Here is a 22,083-nt window from a genome sequence, read left to right as displayed (position 1 = left end):
AGAAATTATTCAGGAAGCCAAGCTTCTTTAGAGCTTATTTCAGAGAAGTTTTAAATTTCATATCGAAAATATTTACTTGGGTTTTTCCATTTGTTAGATGGAGAGCTCAGTAAGTAAATTCAAATAGAAGTGCATAGGCTGCGTTTCGGGCAGCTGTGGTTTAAGAGACACGCATCTAAAATTGTTGGAATAACTGGAAAGTTGCAGGCTGGTAGTGGGAGGAATTCCTAATCTGCTATGATACTGAGGACAACAGACAAGTTCCTCACTCCTTTTAGCCTCCAGACTAGAATATCACCTTCTCAGTCAATCCAGTAGCCCCAGCATCACTGAGTGTCTGGGAAAAAAGAATGGAAATAGAACAGAACAAAACCTGTATGAATACCCACAAGTTTTGCCTTCTGGCTTAATGAAGTTACAAGTAGACAGTTTGTCTGAAAATGAGGAAATTATTTTCAGAGGATTTGAATTTTTTTCCCTATCAGAAGTTTGGAAGTGAACATGAAGAACATTGATTTAAATCACATTTCTGCCAGAGGTTTTTATCTATTTTTACTGATAAACCAAACATTAGAACAACCCCTCACCCCTAATATTTTTTGTAATGAATTTTGTTAATTGTTTTTGATGCTTTCCTGGCAGATTCACTTAGCCCATTGCCCTGCAAGGTCTTAGGCACAAACAAGGCAGAAAGTGTGTAAAGGATACGGCCTGGACTCAGTGTCAAAGGATAAGGGCAAATCCTTCTGTTACCACGGAGGTATTACAGTTTTCCAACTTGCATAACTTTTGGGAAACTACAAATTGCTTCTGCCCTTTCAAATGTCACTTTCTGAGTGTGAAACATCAGGTCATGTTTCTGGGTGAATTTAAATTTGGCTGGTGTCTGCCTTGCTCTGAGCAGACTCCGAACAGAAGCAGCACAGACAGCATAGTATGAAACCAGACTATTAAATAAACTCCAACAGGAGAAAGGCAGGAATTGTAAGGTGATGCTTTCTCAGCTGAAACGTGTTACTAATGGTATTTACAGAGATTTCAGGAATATAGCTATTTGTCTTACAGGGGTGAACAGAGTAACATATGTTATTACAAGTACGCAGCGCAGATCGATATGTGTATGTATTACATAGGTATGCTTAAACATATGTATTACAATATGTAGTCCAGATATGTGTGCAGTGATTACTATTTGTCATCAATCACTGTTTTCAGGACACCTCCTGAAGAAAAGCTACTTGAGTTTGTGCAAAAATATGCTGTGAAGCAAATAAATCTACACCTGTAAAGATGAGCCATGGGAGTTCGCGTGTGCCTTTCAGTTCCTGGAAGACAGGGGCGTCAGTACAGGCATGGGAAGAATGTTGCAGAAACCTGTTAGTAGGAAGGTACAGAAATGAGAATATGTAAATAAGAGTTTCTGTTTACCTTTCCCAAACTTCCTGCCCATATGAAAAGTCACGCAATGAAAAGCCAGTCCACTTCTCCGTGCTCAGATGGCCTTGAGTTCACAGAAGGAAGGGAGCTGAAATGGCCACCTTCCAGCTCTGCGGTGGGAACTGAGGAAACTGTTTCTTAGTGCTTGTCAGAGTCATCCCTAAAATAGGTACTTTTTTCTCCCCAGATTTATTTACATCAAAATGCCCGGTCTAACTTCCACTGCCCTGAACAAGTTATTTTCATTTTAAACTGTTAGGCTGGGAGGAAGGAGGGCTGACCGAACAGCAGGGGGAAATGAAAGGATCTCTTCAGGCATCTGTGAGAGGTTCAGCTTTGCAAACATGTTTATGTGTGTTTAGATGGACAGCTTTTATGTACAGCTCTATGCAGGTGCCTATAGGCACTGAGAAGCCTGGGGAGTCCCAGGGCAGCAGCACACAGGCACGCTTGCCCACTGCACCCACACAGACCACATCGGCTCTATGCAGTAAGTAGATGAGCTGATTGATAAAGTCCTTTCATTCCTTTTTAGTGTCTCATTATCATGTATGAAACTTAGAGGCAGAGGTGAAAAACAGAAACCCCAGAATCTTCCAAGAAACCTCACAGATTTGGGCTAAAATTTCTGAGATAACTCCCTCCAGCTTGGAGAATTGCAGCAGCTTCCCTCAAATCCCCTTCTGTCGCCTTATTTAGCTTTTCCTCCCAACCAAGCCAGCGTCAGGATACAAGGGAGCTGCAAGCAGCTACAGAAACCTAAGACCTGCCACGGCATGTCACTGATCCCAGGGCTGTAGCTGGTGAAATTGGATTACCGACTATTTGCACAAGTAAGCACTCTCCTGAGACCAGGCCACGGATCTGGGGCTCAGATTGTTGAAGTGCCAGGTGGTTCTCTCCCACTCCCCCCGGGCAGCCCTTTCAGCCGCCCCTTCATGGCCATAAAGGCTCAGTCTCAGCTCTGCACTGAAATGGCTGCTCCACGGACACGTGTTCAGCTCTGACCTTACCGCAGGGGTGGTAACCTCCATCAGAAGGGAGGAAGCTTCTCGCCGTGGCCTGATTTGGCTGAGCTTATCCAGAGGCTAACGAGACAGAGCAGACGTTCTGTGACCGGCTGCGGCCGGGACCCCAGGCAGAAGCCCCAGCCCAGGAACCAACTACCTGAGGACCGATGCAGGAATTACACTTTTAATGAAGGGCGAGCGAGGCACAAAGCCTCACAGGGACCCTCATCTCAAAAATTACGTTCATCCCCCAAGTGTGTATTAACTCTTTAGCCATTGAATCCTCATACAAACGCAAAATTGCTTTTTAATGCGGTTTCTTGAAGCCTCCCCATCAGCCAGAGGCTGTTTCAGACTAATCCAGGAAGCAAGCCGAGCATTGGAAAAAAGTGAGGTGGTGGACCATCTAAAACATATTGATCACAGTGTAATTACACTTGAAATCTATGAGGGGAAGTAGCTAAAACAATCTCCGCTCTGAAAATGATGATCTGGGAGAGTGGAAGAGGGTCTGGGGAAGGCTGCCTGCAGTTCTCTCAAGGGATGTAAGGATCAGGTTTGTGAGTGAACACTACATGACAAATGTGATAATAACTATCCCAAACGTCCCGCTTTCCAAAGCTGAAGCAAGCTAGCATTTACATGAGTACCAGAAGGCAGTGAAGCAAATGCAGTAAGAAGCGAAATACATGTGACAAACCTCAGCTGCGTCAGTGATTTAAAGAAGTTTCTGGACTTAAGAAGTAAGAGCAGGCAGGGAATAAAGGAAATCTTCAGCTTGCCTTGAATACCAGTGATGTAAAGAGCCTGAATTTGTTATATTTACATTTAAAATAGTGTGGGTGGTTTTTTTTTTGGTTGTGGGGTTTTATTTTAAATCTCGGAATAGCTATCTCGGTGCTACAGTTCCTACGCAGAGGATCTTGTTTCATGATATAATAAAAGCCAGGGTCTGGGCAAGATAGTAACAGAATCCCTAATTAAAAGACAGGATACTTTAAGCTTAAACATGAGCCTCTTGAAGTAAGTATCCAAAGCACCTTTACATCCAAAACGTTAAGCTTTTGATTAAACAAGCAGAACATACTTTTGATGGTAATTAAAGATGAGCATCAGTCAAAATACTGGATTTGTATTTGAGCCAAAATAAGCCTTGGATTCAAAACCTCGACCTCTTTTTGTTTTGACACGTTCTGATCCAAACTCTTCGGGCGCTAAGCCACTACCACAAACCACCTCAAGTGCTTTACTTGTTGCACGTATGATTTCAAAGCTGTTTCATAACCAACCAGTGCATCCCAGTTGTGAGAGAGATCATTTTAGACCGGTAAATTGAGACACAAAGTTTAAAGTCTGTCTCTTTTTTTTTTTTAAGAAATGAATGTCAATTTGGGCAGCCAATAGAAAGGATTTTTTTTTCCCTCCCTCCTGCTGCACACAGGATTCACAAAGTAAACTCTGTAGTTTCTCATTAGCTCTGAAAGTTGTTTAGGCATCTCAGGTTGGATCCAACCAAAAAGCAACATTTATTATGTAGTCCAATCTTGAAAACATGGGTTTAGCTTCCTTTTCTGAACTCACAGAGTGAGTCATTTCTAGGACAGGAATAAAACTCCTAAAATTCTCAGTCACTATAATTTAAAGTAACTAAAAATTGTTGCTTGTGTCAGATTTTTCAACAGGGTAAATGGTTACATTCACCTCAATGGATCCAACAACTGATTCTTGGTGGCGGTTCTCTATAGCACTAATACAGTGAGTGTAATACAGTTGAGTCACAACAACTGTGCTTTTTCCTCTACTTCTGAGAGGACAAACTTAACTCAAGCCAGTGAAATGTACTTGAGGGATTTGGAAATGAAGAGTGAGCCACAAGAGGTGGAATGAACAGGCTCAGAGGGATTATGATGGAGGAGTTCCTCCAGGGGAGTTGAAAAGAAGGGACCCGCCGGAGGTGGGGTGAACCCTTTCCACCAGCACTGGGAGCAGACTCATACTGCAACCTGCCCCTCCAAAGGAAGAATTAAACAAACAAGCATAAGGAATTTAGATGGCATCAAAGGAAATCTCACATGATCTAAAACCTCAGTGTTTTTTAAGAGGTTCACTCCAATAAAACGTGGGGTCATCTGATAATGACATTGTGCTTCTCAGAGTCTGGAACTAGACCTACAGGCAGCCCTGCTCACTGCATCTTTTAAACATATTTTCAGAACTGGGCCAGACCTGCCGCTCTCTGTGCAGTGTATCCTGCCTGAAATTGCAGATGCCTGAGGACAGTCCAAAGGGAAGACACCCCCATAGTGTGTCACCAGCGTAACTTCCAGCAATCTTTGTAATTAATGGCCTTCAGTGGATTTTTATTTTCCCCTTCATGAATCTAGCTAATCACTTTCTAAATCCTGTTTCGTGCAGCACCATGAGAATGATAATCTAATTTTGGTCTCTAAGAGATGTAATACAAAAACAATAGGAGGCCCAGGAAAGAATGAAATCATTTTGCCAACAGATATTACAAAAGCAGGCACGGACTCCAGTCCAGCGATGAAGGAAATTACTAAACCCACTCATTACAAAGCCGCCCAGCACTTCCTGCTGTGAAAAATGATCTATTTAGACTACTTTGCAGTTTTGAAAAAATCCCACCCCACCTGTAACTGCTTTTCTAAGCTTGTGATATGGCTGTTTCTGTCCTCAGTGCCATGACGGGAACTTCAACGTGCCCCTTTGGTCCCAGTGTCTCAGGTTAAATAAAAATTATAGAATCATAGAATCATAGGGGTTGGAAGGGACCTCGAGAGATCATCAGGTCCAACCCCTCTGCCAAAACAGGCTCCCCAGCTCATATTACACAAGTCAGCATCCAGATGGGTCTTGAATATCACCAGAGAAGACGACTCCAACACCTCTGTCACCCTCACTGTGAAGAAGTTCTTCCACATTTTGGTACAGAACTTCCTGTTCTCCAACTTGAGGCCATTGCCCCTTGTCCTGTCTCCACAGAGCACTGAAAAGGGGCTGGCCATTTCCCCCTGCATCCCATACTTAAGATATTTATAAACATTAATAAGGTCCCCCCCTTAGTCTTCTTTTCTCCAGGCTGAACAGTCCCAGCTCACTCAGCCTTTCCTCACAGGGGAGATGCTCCAGGCCCTTAATCATCTTCGTAGCCCGTCTCTGGACTCTCTCCAGGAGACCCCTGCCTTTTTTATACCAGGGAGCCCAGAACTGGACACAATACTCCAGCTGGGGCCTGACCAGGGCAGAGTAGAGGGGAAGGATCACCTTCTTCGACCTGCTGGCCACACTCGCTCCTGAACACAAAGATCTGTGGACCAGTCATGAATGAGATTAAACAAAGTAAACACTCCCAGGGCATCACTGCTCTTTGCTTACAACTGGCTCAAAAACATGTCCCTTCTGTGAATTTGTGCTACCTGCTCTCTATCATGCTACTGGGCTTTACATATTTTACAATTTTTGTAAGCTATCACTGTTGCAATCTCCTGCAAAACGGTGAAAACTGGTTTAGAAGTGCTACACTTACAGGTTTGTTGCCACTGGTCCTAAACTGATTTGTAAAGTTTTTCCTTGTTTAATTTCAGGTTAAGTATCACTTGTAATGAACTCTTCCCTAGTCCTTTAAAAAATAAAATTCACAAAATTCACAGAATTGTAGGGATTGGAAGGGACCTCCAGAAATCATCAAGCCCAACCCCCCTGCCAAAGCAGGATCCCTAGGACACGTCACACAGGGAGGTGTCCAGATGGGTTTTGAATATCTCCAGAGAAGGAGATTCCACAACCCCTTGGGCAGCCTGTCCCAGTGTTCTGTCACCCTCACCATGAAGACGTTCTTCTACATATTGGTGCAGAAAATAATCAAACACACATATAGGGTAGAGTCTCTTTTTTTTTGGCTGTTGCATCCTATTTAATAATTTCCAGCTATTCAAAGGGAAAATAATTGGGTATATTCTAGTTTTACAAAGCTGTAGGTAGCCAGGGTGGAAATTGGTGAGACTCGATAGACCTTTCTATTTACCCAAACTTCCAGAAAATGCAAATAGTGAGTTCCAAACTGAAGCCAAAGCAAAATATGCTCTTAAAGCCCCCTTTTTTATACAGTATTAAGATGAAACTTCTTGTTCTCCTCTGACAAATTTAAATTTCCTCTTATTTCCATCCTGTTCCACGTTATGTAACATTTTTTGCACATCCTTTTTGTGTTCATGTTAATGCATTCGCTGCCACTTTCCCTTTATTCTTTCATTCTTATTGAAAATGCTAAAACACGCCCAGCTCGTGCTTCCTAACATGTCTTTAAGATAAGGCTGCTCCTGTTGAAAACCTTCTTAGGAGAGAAGTGATTATGGAGCTGAACATTTCCACAGCTCTTAAGCTGCCATCAGGTGCACAAAAATGTGCCGAATTTCCTCTTCTGCTTGTTTAACAGAAGAAAATACTCAATTGAGACATCTGCAACACGACTTTTGGGGTTTTTTTTTTCTCCTGCTGTTCCTCCTGACCCAACCCCAAGGCTGCTATTGCCTTTCTGAATATATAACTCCTTATCTGAAAAGCCATTTAGTTGCAAATGCAAAAGCCTTTCCATTCTTACCGCATATGCCTGTATTAGCCATGGTAAAGGCCCGTAATAGAGCAGCTCAAACGTTGGACTAATGACCTCTCCAACATTTCTATGGCAATGCTCTGTTAAACACCCAGGCATTTCAACTTGCTGTCACAAGACCCATAAAAAATTCATACTCTGAATCTCTGGTTTCAAACCACAGCACTGCATCATTAAGGGCTTTCCAATCCTCCCACCCCACACACTTTATGAAAGGGGAGAGGGGAAAAGGACTTTTATCTTCCTGAAATTGAAATTTCATATTTTCTTGCTTGCATTTTTAAGTAGTTCTGGAGGTTGGCAAAAAATAATCCAAACCCCAAAACCAACCACCACTACCATGAGCCTGTGTTTTCTTTTATTTGAATAAAATATATTATCTAAGAACCTTTCACTTAACTAAAAATGAAAACAAGTGTTAAAAAAGCATGAGCTTTATTATTTAACTTTTGTCTGAATTGTGGCTGTCTTTCAGAAAGTATAAAAGTGCTATTTCAAAACTGAATGACTACCTGACTCAGGGAAGCACCTGGAAAAACAATGTGCAGGTGTCACAGCATGTTCTCCAGCAGCATGCACAGCTTTGAAATGGCCTTTAAAACAGTTTGCTGCATTGGAGTAACACGTTTTTGGAAGCAATTATGTATTTTCCAGTATAAACACCGTTATTTTACATGGTGCTTCTGTAAACCAACCTCGAATAGAATGGGTCTTCTGGGTTAGACTCTCAGAATGTTCAGAACAAGGGTCTCCACACCTGTTCTTCCCACTCCCTGCAGCCCGGCCTCACGCCACGTTTATTCTATTGTTGTTCACTGCTTTTAAAGCAATGTTTATACATTTCCCTTCCTCTTGGCCCTCAGTTTGATCGGCTGCTACCCGCCCTGCCTCCTGCATGGATTACACGGGTTGCCTGGCATGGAGAGGGTTGGAGGCACTCTGGGAGGCAAGATGAATCACAGAGTAACAAGGTTGGAAGAGACCTCTGAAGATCGAGTCCAACCATTCCCATCCTAAGCTAAACCGTATCCCTAAGTACCTCATCTACCCTTTTTTTGAACACATCCAGGGAAGGTGACTCAACCACCTCCCTGGGCAGCCTGTTCCAGGCCCTGACATCTCTTTCAGTAAAAGATATTTGTCTAATGTCCAATCTAAACCTGCCCTGGGTCAGCTTCTTGCCATTTCCCCTTGTCCCATCTCCTGTCACCTGGCTGAAGAGACCATCGCCCACCTCTCTACAACCTCCCTTCAGGTAGTTGTAGGTGGTGATAAGGTCTCCCCCTCAGCCTCCTCTTCTCCAGGCTGAACACCCCCAGATGCCCTCTTCTCCTTCCTCTCTGACTTCAACGAAACCACAGCCTGTCCTACAAAGACATCGCTGCCCTTGACCGCCGCAGCAGCTCCATCCTTCAACAGCGATCACATGCACATCACGGGCCGAGACATCAGGGCGTTGTTGTGCAGAAGTTTCAGCTTTCGTTGCTTCACGTCCCTTTCCTCTGTACATCCAGGGTTTTTTGGTTTTTTTACTTTGTTTATTCAGTGGCACCTTCTGAGCGGCAGCGAGTAGCTGGAGATGCTGAGACAGATTCATATCGTGTCAGCAGTGACAGCGGAGCCGGGCAAAACGCTGCCTAACCTAACAGTGCAACAACGTGCGGGGAGCATCTCCCGAACGGGTTCCAGGAGGCACGGAACCCCCGCGGGAACACATTCTGGCCTCCTCGCCCCCCCTCCAGAGCCGCTTTACTACACCCGCCGGCGCGCACCTGCCCCAAGTTCGGAGCCCAAACGTCCCTTCTCTCGCCGCGCCGCAGCCGCTCCCTGGGACACGCAGTGCCCAGCGGAACGCGCCCCCTTCCCCTAGGCCGGGCCTTCTCCCCCTGCGCGCCCCCCGCTCGGGCGCGGCGCCTGCACGCCGTGATGCTGCGGGTCTCACGGGCACTCCGCGGCCGCCACTAAACGGCACCTGGGTTGACCCCCGTAACCGGCCTGCTCCTGGCCGAGTGCCGGAACGAACCCAGCCGCAGAGGCGGCGGGGCGGGGCCGGCGGTCACACAGAGCCCCCAGCCCCAGGGACGGGCCGCGGGGGGCGCTCCGGGGGCTCGCCAGTGTACCCCGGGAGCGGGCAGCTGGGGACAGACGCGGGTGGGTGCGGCGAGTGTCCCCGGGACGCCCTCGCCCGCCCCATGCGCATGCGCCCTCCACGACGCGACGACGTACCCGGCGAAGCCTTCCCGGTTCCACCAATGAGGCCCCGCGGAAGGGAGGGGAGGGCCGCGTCGCTGTTGGCCGGCCCTGCCCGCGCCCCGCCTCCTACCCGCCGCCGCGGAGAGGGCGGTGGGGGGACCCGGATGAGGCGGCCTCGGGCGGCCGCGGCCGTTAAACGCCGGCCTGCGGGCGCAGCCCCCGCCATGGCGGCGGAGCGGTGAGGGCAGCGCGCTCGGGGCGCGGCGCAGGGCGCGGCGAGGATGCTGCTGGTCTATGTGATCCTGCTCTCGGCGCTGGCCGGCTGCTTCCTCACGCTCCTGCTCCAGCTCTTGCTCCTCTACAGGAAGAATCCGGAGCCCCCCGGGGCGGCCGGAGCCTCCGACGGCCTCGTCTACGCCCGCGTCGCGGCCGACCACAGCCTCAGGGACTACCTCCAGGGCTCGGAGCCGGCTGGCAGCCAAGCGTCTCCGGACCCGGCCCCTGGCCCGGTCCCGGCCTCGGCCTCTGCGCCCGCCGCCGCCGCGGCTCCTGCCGCCGCCCCGGGCCCGGAGCCCGGCGCCAAGCAGCCGCAGCAGCAGCCGGAGCCCCCGCCAGCCCCCTCTTCCCGCGAGGAGACGTGCCACTTCCTCAATGCCATCTTCCTCTTCCTCTTCAGGGAGCTCAGGGACACGGCCCTGGTCAGGAACTGGGTCACCAAGAAGATCAAGGTGGAGTTTGAGGAGCTGCTCCAGGCCAAGATGACGGGGAAGGTGCTGGAGGGGCTCAGCCTCAGGGACGTGTCTCTCGGTGATGTCCTGCCCGTCTTTAAAGCTGTCAAGCTCATTCGGCCAGTTGTTTGCAATGAAGAGGGCTGCCCCGAGGAGCTGGGCTTTGAGGTGGACTTGGAGTACAATGGTGGCTTCCACTTGGCCATTGATGCTGACCTGGTCTTTGGCAAGTCGGCCTACCTTTTTGTCAGAATCTCCCGGGTGATGGGGAAGCTGAAGCTGGTCTTCACGCGCCAGCCCTTCACACACTGGTACTTCTCTTTTATGGATGACCCTGTGATACTCTTTGAGGTGAAGTCTCAGTTTGAAGGGCGGCCTATGCCTCAGCTCACTTCTATCATTGTAAACCAATTCAAGAAAGTTATTAAGCGCAAGCACACCCTGCCCAATTATAAAATCAGGTAAGAGGCCCAGCATCGTCAATGTTACTCTGGATGGAGTGTGTTAGGGTTATTGTTTTGCCCTTAATAGGTGTAAAGAGCTTTCTGTTAGCACCTCTACAGTAGAGGTACTTGTACATTGTGTGATATCAAAAGCTTTCCATGAAGGTAAGCATTGTTTTCCATTTATAATAGGTGAAAAAACTTGCACAGTGGGGTTGTGATATGCTCCAAACTATGTGTAACTAAGTGGCAGAATTAGTAGGTGTTGGAAGTTTTAGGATCCTGTCAGATGTCCAGTGACAGGACCATGATATTCCCTGTGGGAAAGGTAGAAAGAAGGATGGCTCTACGTGTGGGTTTGGGGTGTCCTCCAAAGAGTCTGTCATGGGTGAGCCACCTGGGCTTACGCTTACCTACAGAGGCAAGGTGGTTGTCACTTGATGTGAGAAGGGACAGAATTCACTCTAGAACATATTTTTGGGATCCCATGATTGTGTCCTTTTCCTTTCTGGTTTGCTGAATTTCTTCAGTAACTTTGGGAAAATCCAAAAGTCCATAAGTATTGCTACTATTGTGGTAAGGAAAACTTTGGGGGACTCCTTGGGTGTTTTTGTCTTGTGAGGTGCTGTGTTTTTTCACACACTGCAGCACAGACTGCATTATATAGTGAGTATAATGACATGTTCAGTGATAACTCTGTAGCAGATGAGGCCAGTGGCATCTGTACTTTGATTTCTGATTGAAAGATAATGAATGTCTTACTGCTGTTCAGGTACCATGTTCCCTTTCTGTCATGTGCCTTACCACTCTTAAGATGCCATGTTTCCTTTTCCTTCTGTTTATTCTCTGTAGCTTGTATGATGTGTTAAGTAAGGATTTTTGCTTTGTTTACCACATTTTTCAGCAATAAGCCTTTTCTCTGAAATTCATCAGACGTAACTGGAAATGCCTATTTGAATGTTCAAGTGTAATTAGCTTTGTGGTGATGTAACTTGTAAAGTTTTTTTTCATCCGGTTCTCCTGCAATCACATTACAAGACTCACCATGAAAGTGGGTGTGTAAAATATCCAAGACCTGTAAAGAAACTAGTTATTGCCCTGTCAGGACTTTGAGTAATGAGGGTCCTCTCAAATGGTGAGGTACTGAATTCTTCTCCAGAAGAGAGCAATCCCTGGGTAGCAGGGAAGCTGTCAGGAGCAAGTTTGCTTCCATTCTTTTACTGTGTTGGAAAGAGGCTGAAGCTGTTAATTGAGGAGAAGAGCCTGAAGGAAAGGCTGGGATAACACACTTGTGCCACAGAGTGAACGCTCTCAGCATGCCTAGAAAGAGCAAGGACAGCAAATGACTTTAACAGTTTCTAGACAAGTTTTTGAGAGTGCCTGGGGGAACCAGTGATGATGTGCTCCTCCCCTTCAGCAGACGAAGATAGATATCCTCATTTTTCCTCTGGGAAATGCACCTGGGCAGTAGGGTACTCTCATTTTTTAGTTAATTCCCTTTAAGTTGTAAGGAGTTGGGGATTTGTGAATGCTTGAGAGGGAAATACGTTATTGTAGCAGGTTTTACACACTAGATAGCAGGCAATGCTATTGCACAGGATGGCAAATGTTCATTGAAACAGTGTCCAACCCTATACCCGGTGCTTTTGACCTTAAGTTTTGTGCCATGTTTTGAACATGTCATTCTGACCCTCTGTGATGTGAAGACACTGGGCTTAATGCGCATTAATAAAATTGTCTTAAGGATGAGAGATTGCATCATTGGTGTCTTAACCTGTCTAGAACTTTGACTTTAAGGCTTCAAGTGGGGACACAGACCCCTGCGTGGCAGCTTTTAGCTGTCTCTGTACTGTTAGCTGTCCACAGTTGCCCAAGCTTGTGAGGAACACCAGCTGAAAACACACGTTGCATGAATTTATGCAGGTAGATCCCTAGACAGCAAAATTTGGAAACAGCTGAGTAGTGACAATAAACTCTTATGTGGTGGAATAGTTGAGGTTTGAGATGTTGTGGTTTAGACAGTATTGATAACTGGCTTGGAAAACTAGCCCCCTTTGTTAAGATACAAGACTTGATATTTTAAATAGATTTATAAGAATTCATTGGTTTGGGTTTATGGTACCTTAATATAAAGAGTGTGCAGGAAGAGGTTAGAGTTTCACAACTGCTTAATAACCTGTTACCTTACCTAAAGCTTAACAGTTTCTCATCTACAGGGAATGTGCTAATCCCTCTCATTTTCCTATGGCCTGTATGTTTTTTTTGTTTAAGTACATGGTCAGTATTTACTTCCATGGGTAGTTCAAAAGCTTTTTGATGTCTTCCTACTCTTGCTCAAGTAACTTTGTAAGTGAATCTTTGAAAAGCAGTAATTACAACCTTGTTAACAAAAGTACTGGAGTGCTCAAGTTCCCTTTTCTGCTGGTTAAAAGGGCACTGTGTTGTTACCTTGTTAGTTTCCATATTCAAGTCCACAAAGGAGTTTTATCTTGTTTCAAGATGATGCTAAGTAATGTTAAGAACTTAAATATGCCGTTTTCTTCAGCTTTTGTATTACAGAACTTTTGGAGGTTATTACTTGGTAGCAAATGGTGTAAGAGAACTTTTGCCAATAGTTGATTTTGAGCATCCAATAACTGTGTAAGGTTCTGTAAAGCTGATCTCCCTCCTTCCCCCCATCATTATTTATTTGTAAAATCACAGACTGGTTTGGGTTAGAAGGGACCTCAAAGATCATCTGGTTCCAAAACCAGCTGCTGCAAACAAAATCAAAACAAAGCAAAAAGTCATTAAGTTAGGAGTACTTTTACTGTGACCGTATAAAGTAAATGTAGAATTAACAACCCATTCCTTATCTCATTAACATAAAATCTTTCATTGTATTTAGTGTTTCCAAAAGTTCTGGTAACACAGGGAAGATAAAGTATCAAACTTGGTATTTCTTGACTGTGATCTACTATTACAGACACCAAGCTACTCCTGATGTGCAGCCAGACCTTGGGCTGTCAGAAAACACTGCATTTAAAGTGGTGTGTCTTCATGCATGTACCAACCATCCACTGCTACAGCCAGATGACTGCACACATACTTTTGTATTCTTTCCAGTTATGTACAGGATTTGAAGTGGCAAAGCAGTGATGAGTAAGATCCTTCTCTTTTGTATCAGCCATTGCTTGGAGTGACTGCGATGTGCCTAACTCTAGCTCTAAAGTGGAAGAAGGCATCTTGCATTCTTGATGTGCTCCTAAGTGACTATGGGGGGAGGCAGTGTGGACTAGTAAGTGCATTTTAAGGACAATTTTCTCCATAAAAGCAATTGTCTACTAATTGAAAAAGGCAGAATGCACTTGATGTCTAAACAAATGAGTAGTAATTTGTGCTTTATTCAAATGGTGTGTAATCACTTTTCTCTAGCTCTTTCAGAAATGTGTTTGTGTCTGGCAGAGCACCCTGTTTTGAAGCTGCTCTGCCAATGAATGGTAATTGTTATCTCCTATAGTAGAATTTGGTTAAGTCTCTGGAAACCAGGCTGCTGGTAAAATTCAGTGAATAGTAGGCTTCCCCCCCCCAACCCATCCTTGATACAGTGTTTGTGCAATTCAATTGATAGTAGCAAGAGCTACTGCTGTAGTAGTAGCTTTCTAATCTTTATGTATTTGCTGTTACTTTATAATAGAAGTACAAAAAGCTTTTCTGAAAATGTGGTCGGAGAAGTTTTTGTTCAGATGTGGGGAAGACTTAAAATGACAGGGTTTTTTTTTCTCCTTCAGTATATGTGCATACTGGTGCGCTCTTGAAAGTAGATAAGTGAGTTAAGATTTCTTTTTAGCCCTAATCTCAGTAAGGCAACAAAGAATTTTAAATATCATTTACTTGGCTTTACATACTCCGTAACTCCGCTTGAGTCAACTGTTTAAATTACCATTTTTTTTTTGTTATTGTTGTTCTAAGACAAGTTGGCCAGTGGGTAGAGCTTGAACATGGGAAGCCTTGACTTCTCTGTTGGTTGGTTGTGATGTCGGCTGTTGATGTTCTGCAGGGTGGCTGCTGACCCACCAGTTGTGTCTGTCCCAAAATCTCTTAATGATAGAACTCTCAGGAACTGCACTCGGTTTTCTTGCCTGTCGGAATAGCTTGACTTGACAGTGTATTTTTCATGTGGGCCTCTTTTACTAGAGCAGGATGGTAGATACTAATTATCAGCACAAAGTGAAGTTTATCTAGAGGCCTGAATCAACCTTTGGTTTTTCATTGTGTACACTCAGTTAATTTAAAAGTAGTATGATAAATATTGGTCATGTTGTTTTTAACTTTCTCTATCATGTCCTGCTAATAGCAGGATAAAGTTGTTAATAATAAGGTGTAATTACTAGCATTGCCATGGTGTGTTTAGTATTGAGACACATAATAAGGACTATTTCAGGTGTCTATCTCCTTGCTTCTTCTGTTGCAGTAGTCACAGATTAATCTGTGTTAGCTCTAATGAGCTGTACCTTGCCCATTAGCCTATTATTAAGCTGCTTATTGGTGGCAACCTTGATATTCCCAACCCATCATGTCAGGTACACAGACACACTAATTATGTTGTGTTGTCTAGCCTGTTCTTAACGGTTGGCTGTAGTTTGTTGTTTTGAACAGGTCCTGATCTTACTTTGGGTAGGTTTTGGAGAGGTATGGGTTTTGGGCTCTTTCTAGACAATAAAAATACACTTTGCCATAATGAAGATACAAAGTCCTTTGTGTGTGTGTGTGAAGGGTGAGGAGGAAGTACTTGCAGTCTATTGTCCCTCCAGAATTTAATTTCCCAGTATTTCTTAATCAATGATGTAAAAAAACTGACAGCTGCTGTTTGGTTTTTTCATCTAAGGTCATGCAACAGTTCATCCATTTAGATTCTAAGCAGATTAGGTATTGCCTAAGCAGTGACTCAGCTCTGTATATTTTAAGAATGCTTAGTTTCTCAGTTTATTACATGAAAAAAGTACTTTGTATTAATACTAACCTGTTTGAGAAACTATACTTTGCTTATTTTAATGCGTGCTACCACAGAGTGGAATGACTTGATGATTCTATGATTCTATGACTTCTTTAGAAGCAATCTCTCAAAGCATTGCTTCTAACATTTCTGTATCTGGGATTTAGATGACCTCCTGAGATACCTTTGAACATGAATTCTCTTTGGAGCTGATCATTTGCAATGTAGTTAGTAATGTTAAATAGTTTTATGCTTTATTTGGAAGCTGGAGCTATATTGAGTTTCATTGGGAAGAGCCATTAGAGAAGCCTATTTTGATTTATCATTATGGGATGCAATTTGAGAATTACATAGCAGTTTCTTATTTTTGGCAAAATGTATGCTAAGAAGTAATGTAAGTACCTATTGATCTGAAGTGTGCTTTAGAATAGAAATTACTTCATAATATGGTAGTGGAGTTATTGGGAAAAGTATAAAATTAAAAAAAGTATATATTATTCATATGATGAACTAATTCTGAGAAATACCAGAAGTTATCCTGGAGACTGGGACTGTGAGCATGTCTTAACCTCTGAAATCAGCAGCCAATAAGAAATACCTACTTGCCCTACAGATTCTGCAAAGGGCAAGGATCTGGAGATTGTAGTCCTGTACTGTAGTAGTGATAAGAATCTCTGACTAGTTAAATCTGTAAGGCACTCTTGTTTGATTAAAGTTCTCATTCCTGTTGCTGCTGAAAAGAAAGAGGAGGTGCTTTTTAAACTTTTCTTATTATTCCAGGTGCAAAAATTTTTCAGTCTACAGAAACAATTAAAAAAATAAATTCCCAGGTCTGGGTCCTTTTTTGCAAAATCTGATGGCCCAGCAGCACTGTGGTACTTGGGGGCTTTTGGACTGTTCCAGATACAGTGCTCTGAATGAAGCCAGCACAAAGACTTGTCCAGTTAATGGCGAAGTGGCAATAATTAGGATCAGCAGGTCTGTCTGTAGACAGTAGTTTCATGCTTGGAAGGTTATCTTAGTACCTGGACAAGTAGTTTTTCTTAATCATACAGAGTTAGGTAAATGGATCTGCAGGCACCTGACACAGTAAACAAAACCAAACCCTGGAACATCAAATATTTTCTCATTTCTTCAAGGTCACAACATGTGTATGTTATTTGTGTATTTTGTGTATGTATAATGTGTATTTGGCATCTAACAAATGTCCAGCTCTGGCCCTGAGCCTCTCTGTTGTAGTGGGTAGGTGTGTTCAAGCCCTGGAGTTCTTCTGAGTCACCTACAGGTTGTATTATGACTGTAAGTTTCTGTGGATAGTCTGACCTTACCTTGACACACAACTTGACACCGTATTCTCCTTGAAGGAGATTACTTCATATGGCACAGAATTTACCTGTACAGATGGGTAGCTAATACAGCTCTTAGTAGCCCAGTTGATAACAAAATATGAGTCTCCTGTGGAACCTATCCTATTCTAATATATATATATAAGCATGTGAAATGGTTAATCTTTTTAATAGCAAACACTGTTTGATCAGAAAGCTTATAAATAAGCGCGCTGGGTTAGGACGGTGGGATTTTAGTAGTCAGTGGGGTAGAAGAGTGTGGTGCTCCAGTGATGGTGAAGCTTAGTCTCAAGCTGGTGGTTTCACCACTGGAGCTAGTCCTTTCATGTTACTGGGTTTCTATGGGAAACTGCTTATGCTGCATTCCTGCAGAGATTGCCTGAAGTCACCCGATATGCTCCTGTGTTTGTAGTTCGTGTTCACACTTGTTTGATTAAAAACTATTTCAACATTTGATTATTGTTGGTAGTATTTTTCTTTAGAGAATAGTAAAAGACACTTAAAATTTCTAGGATTAATAAGCTTTATTGTCTAAAATGAGAATGGAGACAATATACCTGAACGGTTGGTTCATTCAGTAGACAATTTGTGCTACCCCAGTCTGCTAAAATCCATTAATTGTGGAACTACAAAAATCTTTGCATGATGATCTCAAACTGTGCTTTTGTCCAGAAGAAAGCCATGATCTGGTATTAAAAGTGTTAGCTGGGAACAATTAGCTCTTTGAGCAAGTTCCATTCTGAGTGATACATGAATATCAATATTTTATGCTCAACAGAAAGTGTTTGTTTTGATGTTTGAGGCTTGAAGAGGGCATATTCATAATGGTGGATAAATTCTCATTTTGGAAATGAGTGTGGATGCCAGCGTGGTGTGAATGGGATTTGGGAGCAATTATTTTATGAACATTTGTCAGGTTCATTGTGACTTACTAAGCTGAACACAAGATTTAGAAATCATTTCTTTGAGTGGTTTCTACTGAAGTCACTGAGATTCTGGTTAAACTGAAGAATTTACTGCTGGAATGGTGTTCATCTTGGTTAAAACACAAGTAAGGTCCACACAAGTTTTGAAAGCTTTTCCTGTTGTTATTTACCTTCATTGCGTAACAGACTGCAGCAGTTCCACAAGCCAGTTGAATATAGGCTAGAAATCAAGATGTTCAGTGATCCCAGCCAGTGTATTTCATAAATTAGTGAAAAAAATCTCCCGTGAAGACTTGACAGATAAGTTTGTGTTGCAGAGAGAGTTTCTACAGTGTGGTGAAGTGAAATGGTTGTGTATGCATTGTCATGGATATAGGTGCTCTGAAATAGCTCTACCCAGCAAGTTGGGTATATGTTGGTTTTGGTAGCTCAAGCTTGTGCATCACACCTGCCCAAAGCCATTTGGATGCTTCTGTTTCCCTGAGCACCCTTCCTTCTGGAAGGACTTCTACTCTTGTGGAGCCCTGCTGGGGTTAAAAAGCCCCCTCAGGACTTGGGAGTACATTTGTGTTTACTGCAGGACACAACTGGAGCCCAGCAGCATTTTAGCTCATCTGTGGCTGTATATAGCTATAAAAATTGCCAAATGGATGCTAGATGTAGTGGAGGAGAAAAGAAAGAGCACAAACCTTATTTTTTGTGATATGAGAGAAAGGCAGAAATTGTTTTCAACTCTGGCTTGAGCTGTGGAGAGCTGCGTGGCTGGTTTATTTCCCTACTAGCAGTTCTAAGGCTAGAATGAATTATAACAACATGGGAACAACTTGCTCTTACAATTTATTAATTTGCCAGTTTGGCTTGCAGTACACTATAGTTCAGCAGATCGGTCTGTGAGGAGCAGTTCACCCAGCCCTCTCTGTTAAGGTTGTTTCATGTGATGGAAAATACAGGGATTCTGCTATGTTTTTTGTCATTTTTGAAGGAAGTCCTCAATCTGTCTGCAATAAAGAATGTCTTACAGAGATCAGCTGCTGAAGGAGTTAATCAGCCTGGTTACACATACTTAAAGACAGTAGCTAATTGCCAGATCTGCCCAGCATACAATTAAGTTAGGATAATCATTAGGGCATACTGTTTCTTTTAGCAATTCTGCGTTGCTTTAACTGTAAAACTTACAAAGACAATTTGAGAAGTACATTTGAAAATACTAGAAATAAATAAATAATTTTGTAAATTGTCTGTGGATATATAGTGGTAATCATAACACTTACATACTCTGTTCCTGACTTTCTTAGTCTTAATGCTAAGCTTCAGCATGTTTTCCTGTATCAGTTTGAATGGCAACATCCTTTTTTAAAATGCCCATTCAGAAGGAAACGTGTGTGAATATCATGATCTGCTTTTGTATGTCATTAAGTACATTATGTGGGGGTTGCCAGTGTTGCTTCAATGAAGATACTAGTAATTATGGCAATTAATGCCACGCATATGTAAAATGCTTTAAATGATGCTAAAACATTTGAAAAATAGCCTGTCAAATATACTTTTTTATGTAGTATTTTAAATGTAAGCCATAGTGTAGTAAGAATTAGAATGGACTCTTACATAAATGTCACTTGTGTGATAATTGACTTAAACCATTATTCCTGTTTGCCTGAGCTAAATAAAATAAGAAGAGTTGTCTTGCAGTGACATAGCAGAGGGCTTTGTGGTGGTGTCTGAATCACTGCTGTGAATGGTCTGACTTGGTGAATAACTCCTAGGTAATTAAACAGTGGAAATGATACAATGTGACTCTGAAAATGCCAAAATATTTTTTTTTAAAAAATAACTCTGCATACTCACTAACAAAACTTAATATGATTTTTGTAGAACAAGCAAAACAAGTTCTAATGTTGCCAAGCAAAGAGCCCAGTGGATTACAAGGGGAGGTGAGGTGGGAATAGCAGTGCTAGTCAGTGGTATTGTTCTGAAACAATACTACAAAAACACAGATTTATTATTTTTTCTTTTCTTTCTCCTGTTCCTCAAAGAAGGGCAAATGAGAAAAAAATACGCACATTAATTTTGGGGATGTGGGCAGGAAGCAACTTGAGCAACTGCTTCTTCCAAATATTATCGCAAGTCCCAGCTGTAATTTGCCATCAGTGATGCAGGGTGAATCCTTGTTCATTAATCTCAGAAGCCCCTCCTGTACTTAATTGTGGTGCCACAGGTCACATCCAGACTGACCTTCTGTGTTACTCAATCCTGTTTGCTTACAGTATGGGCCCATTAATAAAATGCTTTGACCCACAAGTGGTGACACCTTTGCTTGGGGGACACGGTTGATGAGTATGTGTGTCCCCCGTGTCTGTCAGTGCCCTTTCTACCATTGCAGTCTGAATAGCTGAATGTCTGTGAACCAGATCCTTAATTACTGCTGCTTACAGCTTTAAGGTGAACTGTCAGTCGTCTCAGCTTTGGAAGTGATCCTGCTAATCCAGGGCTAGACTGTTCCCTCTCCTTCAGAAGACTTTAAGCGTGTGCTTTGGAGCATCTTCTGTGTGTCAGAAGTGACTAGATGAATGTGGATTGAGATGCTTCTGTAGTTTGAGTGTGTTGAAAACTAACCAGAGTGAGGATAGACCTTGAAAAACTATCACATTTAGAATTCAGAACAGATACAGCTGCTTTTTCTTGTTTACAGCTTTCAGAGACTGTTTGCAGCAGCAAAACATTAATTTTTGTCTAAGCAGTGACATTAGTTTTCACATGGGCATAGGCTAGCGTTTACAGCAGAGGCTTAATACTCTTGAGCTCAATGAATGAGTCATGTACAGAGTTGAGGCTTCTAGTACATCAACATTGTTTTCCTCTGACCAGGAATGTAGAGAGATGATGTTTGTAGAGAGAATTGAGGCTTCCTATGGAAGAGTATGTCGCTGAAGTGGAAAAAGCTAGTGTCTTGCTATGCTAGCATCAGTTACTGCAACCGAGCTCTAATCCAACTGGCTCAAGAGGTAGAGTTTTGGAGTTGCTTGGGTTTGTTTGGGAGTTTTGGGAGTGATTTTTCTCTTTTCTTTTGCCGCTCTTCTCCTTGAATGCCTTAAAAACTGAACAACACCTGCCTCTCCCAGCTCTATGTGGGCAACAGCGTGTTCTGCATATCTTGTTCCATTTGGAGCAGAGCCACAGCGATTCAGGCTTTCTGGTTAGACAGAAAATTTGTCTTTGTCCTGTCTAAGACTGAAATATGGCAGGATTTTGATCTCTTACTCTTAATTTGAACCAACAGTTTGCTTCAGCTAGGTCACATACAATGTGAAAAAAGCCCATATGAAAACTCGGAGATCAAACAGGCATCGACTGCATTGAGTTAACTAAGCTATTTCAGTACTTAGTGAAATAGAATTTGGGAAATGAATATTCTCGAAATGCAAAAATATCTCTGCATGGTCAAATTGATCTTGTGCTGATAAAGTTTTGATAAGCCTGATTCAAGATTTCTTTTTTTCTTTTTATTGGCTATTTCAATGCAGACAGCAGTGACAAATCTTTGAGGCTTTCCTTGCTGTATTTGCAATGACTTCTGTCACATAAGCAGGGAAAAAGGTTTAATATTTTCTTGGAAGTAGCTACTTGCCTATTTACATTTACTCTTTTATTTGGTCTTGTAGAATGGATCTTAAACTTTGTCTTGAGTGCCTGCTTTGAGAGAGAGCTCAGAGGTACTGATACCACCGTAAGAAAGAATCTGGAAATGTGTGAAACACCTTTGAAGAAGAGGAAAAAAAATCCTCACTGCATTTTTTTTTTTAAAGATCTTAATTTTAAAAAGTGACTGTTCATATATTGAGAACTTATGTGTATGAGCCTCCATATGCCTGTGGCAAAATATCCTGTAACACAGTGGGTGGAGTGCTAGAATTGATTTGCAGTTTTCCATAAAATTTCCTAGAAAATAAACCTACTCTCTTATTGCAACACTTCTCAGGTTGTTTGTAAGCCAGATTTTTCATGGGTGTGGGTAAAGCTGAAATTAGTACATTTCTGTACTGAGTAAGAGTACAGTTTGAATTACTGGAGTCCTGGTAATGACAATGCTGACACGGTTCTGCAGCTTTGTGCCTTCAGAAATCAGTGGAAGCTGAAGAATTCCTTCTGCAAGATCCACAGTGGCTGTACTTCTGTTTTAATGTACTTTTTTAAAAAAAAAGTATAAATTCCATTTTTATGTCTTCCATGCAAAGAATTCTATAAATTGTTTGTATTAAAATGCCCAATGCTAACAAGTTTAAATGTGAGCTGACAAGTACTCTTAAAAACATACAGATATGATCGTGCCTTTTTAGGAGTGGGTTGTAATACTTTAGAATTTTTGTAGAGGTAATAATCTTAAAATTACACACA

General features: G+C 42.8%; 1 protein-coding gene across 1 annotated transcript in view; it reads left to right on the top strand.

Moving 5' to 3' along the window:
- Positions 1-9,554: 9,554 nt before the first annotated feature.
- Positions 9,555-22,083, top strand: part of PDZD8 (PDZ domain containing 8) — a gene marked incomplete at its 5' end in the record, with an annotated part of 57,928 nt that continues 45,399 nt past the window's right edge. Inside the window, one exon of the mRNA XM_084264809.1 lies at positions 9,555-10,462. Within this exon, the coding sequence (XP_084120935.1) occupies positions 9,555-10,462 (908 nt within the window). The remainder of the gene's footprint in view (positions 10,463-22,083) is intronic.

Source organism: Gallinula chloropus, assembly GCF_964237585.1.
Source record: "Gallinula chloropus genome assembly, chromosome: 5".
Lineage (NCBI taxonomy): Eukaryota > Metazoa > Chordata > Aves > Gruiformes > Rallidae > Gallinula > Gallinula chloropus.
The sequence above is the reverse complement of the archived record's forward strand: the minus strand, read 5'-3'. Positions and strand labels throughout refer to the sequence as shown.